The sequence below is a fragment of the Symphalangus syndactylus genome, chromosome X, assembly GCF_028878055.3.
Source record: "Symphalangus syndactylus isolate Jambi chromosome X, NHGRI_mSymSyn1-v2.1_pri, whole genome shotgun sequence".
Lineage (NCBI taxonomy): Eukaryota > Metazoa > Chordata > Mammalia > Primates > Hylobatidae > Symphalangus > Symphalangus syndactylus.
In genome coordinates, this window is record NC_072447.2 from 143,724,428 (window position 1) to 143,736,439 (window position 12,012).

The 12,012-nt window shown below is 34.5% G+C and overlaps 2 protein-coding genes across 2 annotated transcripts; one reads left to right on the top strand and one right to left on the bottom strand.

Annotated features, from left to right (window-relative positions):
- Positions 1-3,121: 3,121 nt before the first annotated feature.
- LOC129475426 (cerebellar degeneration-related antigen 1) lies at positions 3,122-4,848 on the bottom strand. Its single transcript, XM_063634261.1, has one exon. It carries the CDS (start codon positions 4,445-4,447, stop codon positions 3,659-3,661), a length of 789 nt encoding a protein of 262 aa, XP_063490331.1. The 5' UTR covers positions 4,448-4,848; the 3' UTR covers positions 3,122-3,658.
- On the top strand, positions 3,189-4,544 carry LOC129475090 (uncharacterized). The gene has a single exon (XM_055266967.2). The coding sequence runs from the start codon at positions 3,189-3,191 to the stop codon at positions 3,543-3,545; it is 357 nt and encodes a 118-aa protein (XP_055122942.1). The 3' UTR covers positions 3,546-4,544.
- Positions 4,849-12,012: the final 7,164 nt, after the last annotated feature.

Genomic DNA, 12,012 nt, shown 5'->3' on the forward strand with positions numbered 1-12,012 from the left:
AAATCCTGCCCCTACCAATTACCAGCTGTGGGACTGTGGGCATATTTCTTAACCATTCCAGACTTCAGTTTCTGATCTGTAAAATGGGGTCAAAATACCTGCATTATAGGATTGCTATAAGATTATATGAAATGCTTAGTACAGTGCCTGGCACATAGTAAGCGCTCAATAAATTGTTGTGATTATTATTATTATTATAACATGAATAAGCATTATGCAACCAGAATATGAGAGTTTGCGCCTATCTTTGCAAAATTTTCACATTTTGATACTTAATTTCCCTCAAATTAAGGTATGCGTGATGGTTTTAATATGAAAGAAGAAAGTTTAAAAATGAGTTTTAGTATTTCTTTTTGTTTGCTGATGAGGGATACATGAAACAATAATTTCCTTGTCTGTAAGTTATTCCCTGATCTGCAGTGATTCTTTATGCTATAATGTGGTTATCATTATGTGACATTTATTTGTGTAGTGACTAGAGGTAATCTCAGTTTTGGACATGGATGTGTTCTTATTCTCTAGAAAATAATCCATCCACTTGTTTCCACTTTAGAGAAAATTAGGTAACTGTGATATAGGGGTAAAGATAAAGCTAAATAGGACCTGCTTTGCTTGACCACCAAAATATTAGCTCAGCTGCCTTTTGAGAGAATTTGTGTAAGTCTACGTAATCTTACTAGGCAAGGAAAATTCCTCACAGCTGGCTTCTGAACTTTGAATTTCATGTATTCTATGATGGCATTCAAGAAGTTTAAAATAGTGTTATTCAGAATCCTAAGTATTCATCATAACTGATGCTGTGTCTGCTGAGTGACAGAAACGTCACTGCCTTAATTCTAGCCCCCACTACCACTTACCTGCATAACTGTATTAGCCTCACATCCCAACCCTTTAAGTGTTTTAGCTTGGAGTATTAGGTGTTCTACTGTATATATCTAGTAGTCTTTGCTATTCAGCACCTTGCTGCTCAACTGGCTTTCCTTATGCACAGTTCTGATTCCAGTACCTCCTTGTTCATAGATGTTTAATAACCACCCATTGTCTATATATTCCACTACTTGATCTTTAAATCATGCATGGCCTAGTTCCAGTGTACTTTCCCAGTTTTGTATGCCAGTGTTCTCTTTCATGTAATACGTGTGATAGTTCCTGACTTCCTCAGCCTTGTCTAAGTACTAAGGGCCTTCAGCGCATAGCTCAAGTCTAATCCCTGAAGCTTGTCACTTAAGGTCTTTGTCACTTAAGAAATTACATATATTACCTGAAGCCAGGGTGCCTGAGAAGAGCCTACCAAGCTATAATCTTTTTCCTGTTCCCCTCCATATATGTCCAGTCTGCAGGGGTGGGTTTCTTCTCTAATTTACTTAAGCTTCCAGCCTATTTAATTAAATTAGGACATCCTCATCGATCCTCAGCCCTGTTGGTTGGGCCCCTGAATGCAACCCATTTAATTTTGACTCTGAATACAAGGCTCCCTGTTTGGGCAATTGTCCAAACAATTGCCTAGGGATCTAAATTCTTAGGTTCTTGCCAGTTTCATCTCCTATCATTACAGCACATGATATTGTTATTTACCATTCGGCTTCAATTTTTTCTGCTTGTTCTCTATGTGAGAACAAGTTCTCTTGTTCTCTGCTTGTTCTCATATGTGAATGCTAGCCTGGAATGTACTTAACTTTACCATATCCTTGATTTGGCATTAGAGTAGGGCATAGCAAACTAAGGCCCTTGGGCCAAATGCAGCCCAACCATTTTTTTTTTTTTTTTAAGTAAAGTTTTATTGCAGCACAGCCATCCCCATTCATTTACTTACCCGGGTTCAAGTGATTCTCCTGCCTCAGCCTTACGAGTAGCTGGAGTTACAGGCGTGCACCACCACACCCAGCTAATTTTTATATTTTTAGTGTAGTGACTGCACTACATGGGAGAGTTGAGTAGTTGCAACAGAGAAAATGTAACCTGTAAAGCCTTAAATATTTACTTCTGAACCTTTACAGAAAATGTTTGTTGATCCCTGATCTAAAGCCAAGCAGTTCTCTCGACCTAGATACTGCTTATTCTTTGATAATTTCCCATTCTCATCTTGTTAACAAATAAGGCCAGTTCATTGAGACTATGAAGATAGCTTGCAACCCATTCAAACTATTTGCTTTTTCTTGAATTTCCCTGCCTTCTCTTTCTCACCTTCCTAGAATGCTATTTCCTTGTGTTTTGCTTTTTAGCAGACGAGATGAAATAGTATTAAAGACTACAAGAGTAGTCTCATGATGTCTTTTAATTTAATATCTAGGCCCTAATACACAACTCTTTGAATGTTGCTACTATCTTTCAGCATAACTTTCCAATACCATTAAGATTAAGCCTTTCTGTTCTTCAGTTTCTCTAACTCAAGTCTTCTAAGCTCCACAGCTTCCAACATCTTTAATTACCAGATCTTCCCAATATTATAACATCTGTGCGTTCCAGTCCCTGTCCTGCAGCATCTCCAATGCCCTTGTTTTCTAAACTTCCCAGTATTCAAGTCATTAAAAATTAAGGTCTTCTAATATCTCCAACAACCCATCTTCAAAGTCCAGGTCTTGTCTTTCAGGATCCAGAGTTCTAAATTACAACTCTTCCATGGTCCTAATCCTCCAATGTCTCCTATATACATGTCTTCTAGAGGCTATGTATTTCATAGTGTTTAAGTCTAGATTCTTCAATGTCTTCCAGCACTTACATCATTCAGTTTTTACATTTTTAAATGTGTCCTGCATTCTAGTTTTACAGTGTATTTTTATTGCCAATTCCTCCAATGCCCAAGTCTTTAAATACCTGCAAGAACTTTCAGGTATGTCAATATCCTCAATGTCTGAATGAATAGACCTCTTAATATCCTGATCTCATATTGTCCAGGCTGCCAGTATTCTTGACATCCAGCATCTTTAAAATTTAATTCTTCCAAACTGTCTTTTGACATAAATATGTCAATATCCATGCTTACCAATGTCTGCCAATATCCAGGGCTCCTCATTTTAGGATTTATAAATGTCTACATCTGCTGTTGTTCATATCTGCCAGTATTTAGGAGTTCCAAGGTACAGGACTTACAATATCTCTAATTTCCAGAGATTTCAGTGTCTATGACTTCCAATATTCAATATCCCAATGTTCAGGGCCTCCAGAAATATCAATGTCCAAAGTAACCAATGTCTTCAAAATCCAAGGCTTGCAATGTCTCCAATATCCTGTGCTTACAATGTTTCCAATATCCAGGGTTTCTGATGGCACCGGTGTCAAGGTCTTCCAACAACTCCGGGTCTTCCAGCGACTTCAAGTCTTCCAATAATCTCAAGGTCTTCCAGATAATCCTGAGCTTCCAGAAAATCCACATCTTCCAGACAATCCATGTCTTCCGGACAATCCATGTCTTCCAAGAAGCTCCAAGTCTTCCAGTAAATCAAGTCTTCCAGCAAATCAAGTCTTCCTGCAATTATAGGTCTTCCACCAAATCCAGATCTTCCAGGAAAATCCACGTCTTCCAGAAAATCCATGTCTTCCAATAATTTCAAGGTCTTCCATCAAATACAGATCTTCCAGCTAATCCATGTCTTCCAGAAAAATCTGTGTCTTCCACCAAATCCAAGTCTTCCAGTAAATCTAGTTCTTCCAGAAAAATCTAGATCTTCCAGTCAATCAGTGTCTTCCAGAAAGAAATCCAGGTCTTCCAGTCAATTAGTGTCTTCCAGAAAGAAATCCAGGTCTTCCAGTCAGTCAGTGTCTTCCAGAAAAATCTATGTCTTCCACCAAATCCAGGTCTTCCAGTCAATCCACATCTTCCGGAAAAAATCCAGGTCTTCCAGCCAATATATGTCTTCCTGAAGATCCACGTCTTCCAGAAAATCCATGTCTTCCAGAAAATCCATGTCTTCCAGAAAATCCATGTCTTCCAGTAACCTCCCAGTCTTCCAGAAAATCCATGTCTTCCCAACAATCCAGGTCTTCCGGATAATTTGGGTCTTCCTGAAAATCTACGTCTTCCAAAAAAGCCATGTCTTCCAGAAAATCCACATCTTCCAATGGCCTCCAGGTCTTCCAGACTATCCACGTCTTCCAGAAAATCCTTGTCTTCCCTCAAATCTATAGCTTCCGAAAAATCCAGGTCTTCCAGGAAATACGTGTCTTCCAGCAAATCCACGTCTTCCAACAAAGCCATGTCTTCCAGACTATCCACGTCTTCCAGAAAATCCTTGTCTTCCCTCAAATCCATAGCTTCCGAAAAATCCAGGTCTTCCAGGAAATCCGTGTCTTCCAGCAAATCCACGTCTTCCAACAAAGCCATGTCTTCCATCAAATTAATGTCTTCCAGCCTACCTGTGTCTTCCAACAAAGGTACGTCTTCCAACAAAGGTACGTCTTCCAACAAAGGTACGTCTTCCAACAAAGGTACGTCTTCCAGAAAATCCATGTCTTCCAACCAAGCCGTGTCTTCCCGAAAATCCACGTCTTCCAGAAAATATATGTCTTCCAACTAAGCTACGTCTTCCAACAAATCCATGTCTTCCTATATCTCCAGGTCTTCCAGCATCTCCAGGGCTTCCAGCATCTGCTCGTCTTCCAACATCTCCACGTCTTCCAGCATCTCTGTGTCTTCCAACATCTTCATGTCTTCCAACAACTACCCAGTCTTCCATCAACTGGCTCAATATCCATGTCTTCCAATGTCTCCAGTGTGCTGATCTTCTGACATTCAAGTCTTCCAGTGTCTGCAATATTCAGGTATTCTAACATGTTCTGTAGTCCAGATCTTCCAACCTTTCCCCAGGTCCAGGCCTTTTCAAATCTAGGCTTCCCCTGTCTGAGCCTTCCCATGTTAAAATCACTCTACAGAAAAATCTTCCAACTCAACTATTTCTGCTTCTAGTTGAATTAGCTTCAAAAACATTTAATGGGACATTCCTCCTTATAGAGCAGATCTTATGAACCAACAGTACTGCATTTTGTGTTTTTTACTATTAGGAAATGTGTGTTTAATCTCTACAACTTTTAAAAATAATGTCCATAATAAAACTTCTGCAGAATAAACAGATAGGACTGCTGCAATAAATTTTACTACTTCACTAGTGCTTACAGTTTTTATACAGTTGACTATGTTTAGGTCTAAGTGAAATTTTTATTTAATGAGAAAAATTCCTGTTTAAGACTGGTATTTTAGGTAAAGTTAACATGTAGAGTATTATTTGTCCATTTTAAATGATATTAATTATCATTGGTCTTATGTGACCAAAGAATAATAATAATAATAACAACAACAACACTTAACATAGCATTTGCTACATCCAGGCACTGTTCTCAGATCCTTACATGCATTAACTCATTTGATCTATTTAATCTTCACAACAACCCATTGAACCTAGGTACCATCATTATCCCTATTTTACAGATGAGGAAACTGGCACACAGAGGTGAAGTAAATTTTGTCCACAGGACACAACTACTAAATAATGGAGCTGGATTTAAACCCGGCTAGCCCCCTTGTGAGAGTCCACGATTGTAACCACTATGCTATAATATCTGCTGTTTAAAATCATGATAGAATGATGTGATCCAAAGGTTGATTGCTTCCACATTTTGTGTAGAATAGTATACAATCCCATATACAAATGGTCTCACTTGATCCTGTCACTGCCAGAGTCTGTTTGTATGCACAGCTTTTATTCCCCAACCAGCTACTACCATTCCCTTGGTCCTGTATATGGAAGTAGGTGCAAACACTTTCTGATACCATTTTCAGTTTTGGCGGGAATAATATAAGGAAGCACTGAGTTCAATTACCCTTTGCTTCAGAATCATATTCATAGCTCCATGCTTCGAGTACTGGTGCTTGGAATTTAACTCTTCTATCTCTTTGAATCCCTTATTACTGACTTTTGTCCAGTTTGCACCTTACTATGTGCAGCACTTACCATTAGTTTGTTTCTAACCTCCAGCATCTACCTGCTTCAAATATCACAACCTCCTGGGTTCCTGGCCACTGCCTTGTATCTGACTAATGGTACCTACAACTACTTAAATCCCAGCATGCTGATCTAGAGAACCAAGTAGTTGGTTCTCTAAGTCTCAGCTCCCACCAGGTGCCTTCAGCAATGTTGCTACCCATGCTTCTGGCTGGCATGAAAAGCATGAAAACCACATAATTAAATTTTTACAGTTAGGCAGGGACTCTCTAAAGATTTAAAATCGTCTATATGATAACAAAAAGGAACAATAATAATGCCAATTAAAATAGAAATACCTTCTGAATGTCTAATGATTTATACTTTACAAAGTGCTGTCACCTCATTCATTCATTCATTCAACAAATATTTATTGAGTGCTAACTGTATGCCAGGCGTGTTTTGATAAAGCTTAAAATCGTCTGTGGGAAACAACATACAGATAATTGGAAAATTACTTATCAATTTTTAAGGCCATGAAGAAAAAGTAACTGAGAGTTTGGAAAATCAAGGAAAGCATTCCTAAAGAAGTAATACTTATTGTGACTCTGAAGAATCTATATTCTCATTTGGTTCTCACAATATAGCCTTGTGACTTAAATAAAACAGAATTTTTGTATATCAGTTTTACTAATCTGAGTGCTAACAATAGTCATGGGACCCAGCTGTTTTGACCTCTTTATTTTCCCTGCTACTCATTTTGCCTTAAAATATATATGAAGTGCTATTTGAAAATATATATCAAGGGATATAAAAATGTACTTTTTGGTTTAGTATATTCCACTTCAAGGAATCTGTCCAAGGAAATTATCTAAAATGTGGATAATTCATGCACAAAGATACTCCTCACATAGTTATTTGGTATAGTGAAAAACAGAAAAACCTTAGTCTAACATTAAGGGAATGATTAAGTAAATGTGCCATGTACCTATGATGGAATATTCTTCCATTAAAATGCTATGGCATATTCATTTTATAAGTTAAGTGAAAAATCAGCATACAAGGTTACATTAAGTGTGATGGCAACTATTTTAAAATATATAATCAGTGACAAATGACTAGAAGTAAATGTATTGGGGACTGTAAACTAATTATTACTGGATGGGTTGGATTATGTATGATTTTATTTTCTTCTATATATTCTTTTATTTTTAAGTTCTTAGAATGTACAGGTATTTTCTATTCAGGAAAAATATTTAAACAATTGTGCACAAAACTATTATTTATTCATCTTTTTTCTTGTACATGGAATCAAGATTTACTGTTGGAAACACTTCAAAATATATGTTAGCAAAGTGAAAAAAAAGAAATTCTCAAATAATTTCAGTATCCAGAGATAATCACTGTAAGGATTTTCGTGTATGCTCTTCTAGATACTTTTACTAGCGTATTTTCTCGTACAAAATGTAATCATACTGCAATTTAACCTATTTCTTTCTTACACTTAACAATAAATTGTGAACAACTTTCTATGTCAGTAACTGTGCAGCTATGTAATAATTTTAATATATAATTTATTTACTCCATCTCCTATTGGTGAGCAGTAAGTTCCTTCCAATTTTCTTGTATTATAAAAACTTCTGTGATCAGCACATACTTTATGTAAGGTGTGAAGAACACAAACTGTGTCATTCTACGTGGTGTTCCTGTACATATTTGTGTGCAGATGTGTTTGGATATTACTTAGGATAAATTTCTAAAAGGAGAGTTGCTGAGCCAAACAAGACCATGTGCATCATAATGTTTATCACAGCAAAAAAATTACAAGCAATCATGTGTCTAACAGTTGGGGTGGTTAGAAAATTATATTGTAACTATCTAATGGAATACTGTGTGGTCATTTAAATTTATACCATGGAAGAATATTTACCAAAATGGGATTATGTTCATAAGGTATCATCAGTGAGAGAAATAGGTCCCGAAAAATATGTATAATATTCATGTTTTGTAGAAGGAAAACTAAATACCTTCAGGAAAATAACTAGAAGATATACACTAAAATGTTAGTAGTAAAAGTCCCAAAAAGAAAATGGATAAATCATGGTATATTTCGCATAAAATATTATATAGTCATGATATGAATGTTCTACAGCTACACGTAACGATATGGGTAGATTTTACTTCTAGAATATTAAGATATCAAGTCTCAAAAGACTACATATAGTAGGATATCCTTTTTATATTATTCAAAAACAAGTAAAACTAAGCACTATATTATTTAGGGCTACATACACATAGCATACAAATAATTTATTAAAAAGCAAAAAGAATTTAAAAAATGAAGATAATGGTCAATGGGGTTGAGGAAAGAGGGTCAGAATATGGGAGGACAATGTACATGAATTCATATTATGGTTAATATTCTAGTACTCGTGTGTTGGGTAGTGGTTGGTGTCATTATGTAATTGAAATCCCATTATTGATTATTTAATAATTTTATGATTATTATTAACATTAAATAAAAAGGCAAGTTAATGAGTAAAAATAAAAGAGGGCCTTGCACGAATCAATGAGACACTGTGCACAATCTAAGGATTATTAATCCCTTTCTGTACATTTGTCTTTCATTATTTTTTAAAGTAATTTATCTGTGGGTAGTAAGACTACATGGGATTTTTATTCTCTTTTGGTTCTTTGTTCTTGAAATGTTCTATTTTGAACGTGTGTTATTTTCAAAATTAAAATATATTTAAACTTTATGTTAATGTGTTTTTATTGATATAGGAAAATACAATATTATATTTATTGAAAAACAAGCTCAAAATTACATAGCACATGATCCAAAATATGTTGAAAATATATAACAGGGAGTGAAAAGAAAAGTGCTGATATGTTAACAATAGCTGCTTCTGTGTAGTCAGATTTCAAATCACTTTTTTTCTGTTTCCATATATACACATATATATGTACATATGTATATTCCATATATACACCTATGTGTATATTCCATATATACACCTATGTGTGTATATTCCATATATATACATATATATGTGTATATATACACACATGTGTGTGTGTGTGTGTGTGTGTGTGTGTGTTTTATAGGGTGGGCTTATTTTTTGTTGTAAAAGTAATATATGTTTGTAGTAAAAAGTAAAAAAAAGCAGTAGTATGTAAAGTAAAAAGTGAAAATATCATTCTCCTAATCCTATCTCCCAGAGATGGCCATGACTCTTTGTTTTGTTACCTTCCTCATACTTTTTTTATTTGCTTGAATGTATTCTCATGTGTTTTAGAAAATGAAAATACATAACAGGGAGTGAAAAGAAAAGTGTTGGTATGTTATTATTAACATTAAATGTTATAATAATAGAATAATAACATTATTAACATTAAATTAACATCCTATACATATATTCTACAACTTGCTTTTTTCCTGCTCTGTAGAAAGTCATTTTATAAAACAGCTACAGGAAATTTCAGAGTAGGGTGTACTATATTATTTATTCAATTCTTTCCACATTAGATCTTTAGGTTGTTAACAGTTTGTTGCTATTATAGATAATGCTATATAAAGCATCTTCACAATCTATTATTTATTCAATTCTTTCCACATGATAGATCTTTTGGTTGTTAACAGTTTGTTGCTAATATAGATAATGATATATAAAGCTTCTTTACAATTTTTTGCACTTTTACAAGGATTTTAAAGAGCTAGTACCTGAGAAATAAAATTTCTGGATCAACATGTTTGAGCTAAATTGCCCTCCTGGCATGCTGAATGCTATTATTTTTTACTTTTGTCAATATTTTGGATGGAAAACACAATCTCATTCCTTTAAATTATTTTTCTCTAATAATTTGTAAAGTTAAGCAACTTTTCATACATTTACTAGCTATTTTTATTTCTTCTGTAAGAAATTGCTTGTTCGTATCCTTTACCTATTCTTTTGTTGTGTCATTTGTCTTTTTTTATTATTAATTTGTAGATCTCTGGATATTAGAGCTGATATCTTTTGTCTGGTGTATATTGCAAATGTTTATCATTTGTCTTTTAAATTTATTTATGGTGCTATTTACCATAAAGAAGATTTAATTATGTAAATAGACAGACATTTTAATCTTTTACAGTTCCTTGTTTTTGTTTCATATTTAGATAGGATTCTGCACTCCCAAGATTATAAAGGCATTCTCCTAAATATTCTTCTAATCAAAAAATATATTTTTTGACATATGGTCTTTCTGTATTATCTACACTGGTCTTGAACTCTTGGGCCAAAGAGATCTTCTTGCCTCAGCCTCCCGAGTAGCTGGGACTACAGGTGTGGGCCAGTGTGTCTGGTTCTTCCAGTGTTTTGTACATTCTTATTGCTTAGTACTCTATGTAGAATTGGCTTTTCTTTTGTAAGTGTTTATATGGTACAAAGTAGGAATCTAAGCTTATTTTTTTCAGAAGAGAGAATCAGTTTTTTCAACTTACTTATTCAATTGAATTCTTTCCATACTGATTTGGAATTCTCTTTTTATCATGAACTATATGGGTATTTTTTTATGTTTCTTTTCTGTTCAATTGATAATATTTCTCTAGTACTGAGCTAGTACTTCACTGCTTTAATTACTGTAGCATTATGTTTTGACATATGATGGGACTGCTTCCCCTACATTATTCTTTTTTTCAGAATTTTTTGCTATTCTTGTGCATCCTATTTTTCCAGATTAGTTTTAAAATCAACTCATCAATGTCCATAAAAATTAATCCCTTGGAAATGCTTCAGACCTTTTGAGTAACATGTCAAGAACTGCCATCTTTATGATAGTGAGTTTTGCATCTAGTCACAAGGTGTCTGTCTCAATTTATTTAAATTTACTGTAGTCTCCATTTAGATATTAGAACAATTGTTAGGCTTATTTGTTAGTTTATAGTTTTAATTCCTCTTACATGAATGATATTGCATTTTAAAAATTCATTATCATTAGTGCATAGAAAAGCTATTTAATATTTATCTTGTATCCAGGTATCATATTGAACTCTATTCCTAGCTCTAACAGTAGTTTTTATTTTCATTTGATTATCTTGATTTCTTAGATACACAATCATGCCATTTGTAAATAATAAAACATTTGTCTTTTCCTTGCTAATGTTTGTATCTATTTTTTTTTCTTTTAGCGCATTGGTAAAGACTTTATAACTTCCAGGACAATGCAGATTGATGTTGATTAATAAAGAGCAGGCAACTTTCTGTTTTTGGCTCTAATAGAAATGCCTCATTGTTTAAATATTATAATTGCCATTGTTTCTGATAAATGCCCCTTTTCAAGTTGTGGAAATGCCCTTCTGTTCTCGGTTGACTTATAATTTTATCAGGGATGGATATAGAATATTATCAAGATGCCTTTTCTGGCATCTGACAAGCTGATATCAAGGTGATGATATGGTTATTCTCTTTAATCCATTAATGTAGTTAATTACATAATGTTGAGCTATTCTTAGATTCCTGGAATAAAACTGATTTGGTAGTGGTGTTTTGGTATATCATTATTTTATTTAGGATATAAAACTCTATATTAACAAATGCCTATAGAAGTGCCCTATTACCTCTTTCACATCATGGCACCCTGAGGTAAATAGACAAGACTGCTCAGGGCGAAGGCAACTTGGCTTCCCAGGATCTACCTGGTTGACCCAAGGCCTTAGGAGATAAAGATTACAGTACACATACAACCCATTCGCAGGACACCAGTGTGCCAAGGTACACTTGTTGGGAAACTCTTATTTATTGTTTTCCTTTCTGTGATACCCCTTTCCTGATTTGATATTAGGATTATGATATTTCTGTGAATAAAGATTTTTCTTTTTCCACAATGTAAGTAACTTAGACACAAGCTGTTCCTTAAACAATTGGTAACACTCACCAATATAACTGTTTTGTCCTAGTACATGCTTGGGGCCTAGAAATTTAAATCGTTCAATTTCTTGTATGATTATTTTATCCAAGATTTTCTCCTCTTCTAGAGTCAATTTTGTCAAAACTGTCCATTTCATCTGGGTTTTCAAATGTATTGATTGGAAATTACACATAATATTACCTAATGT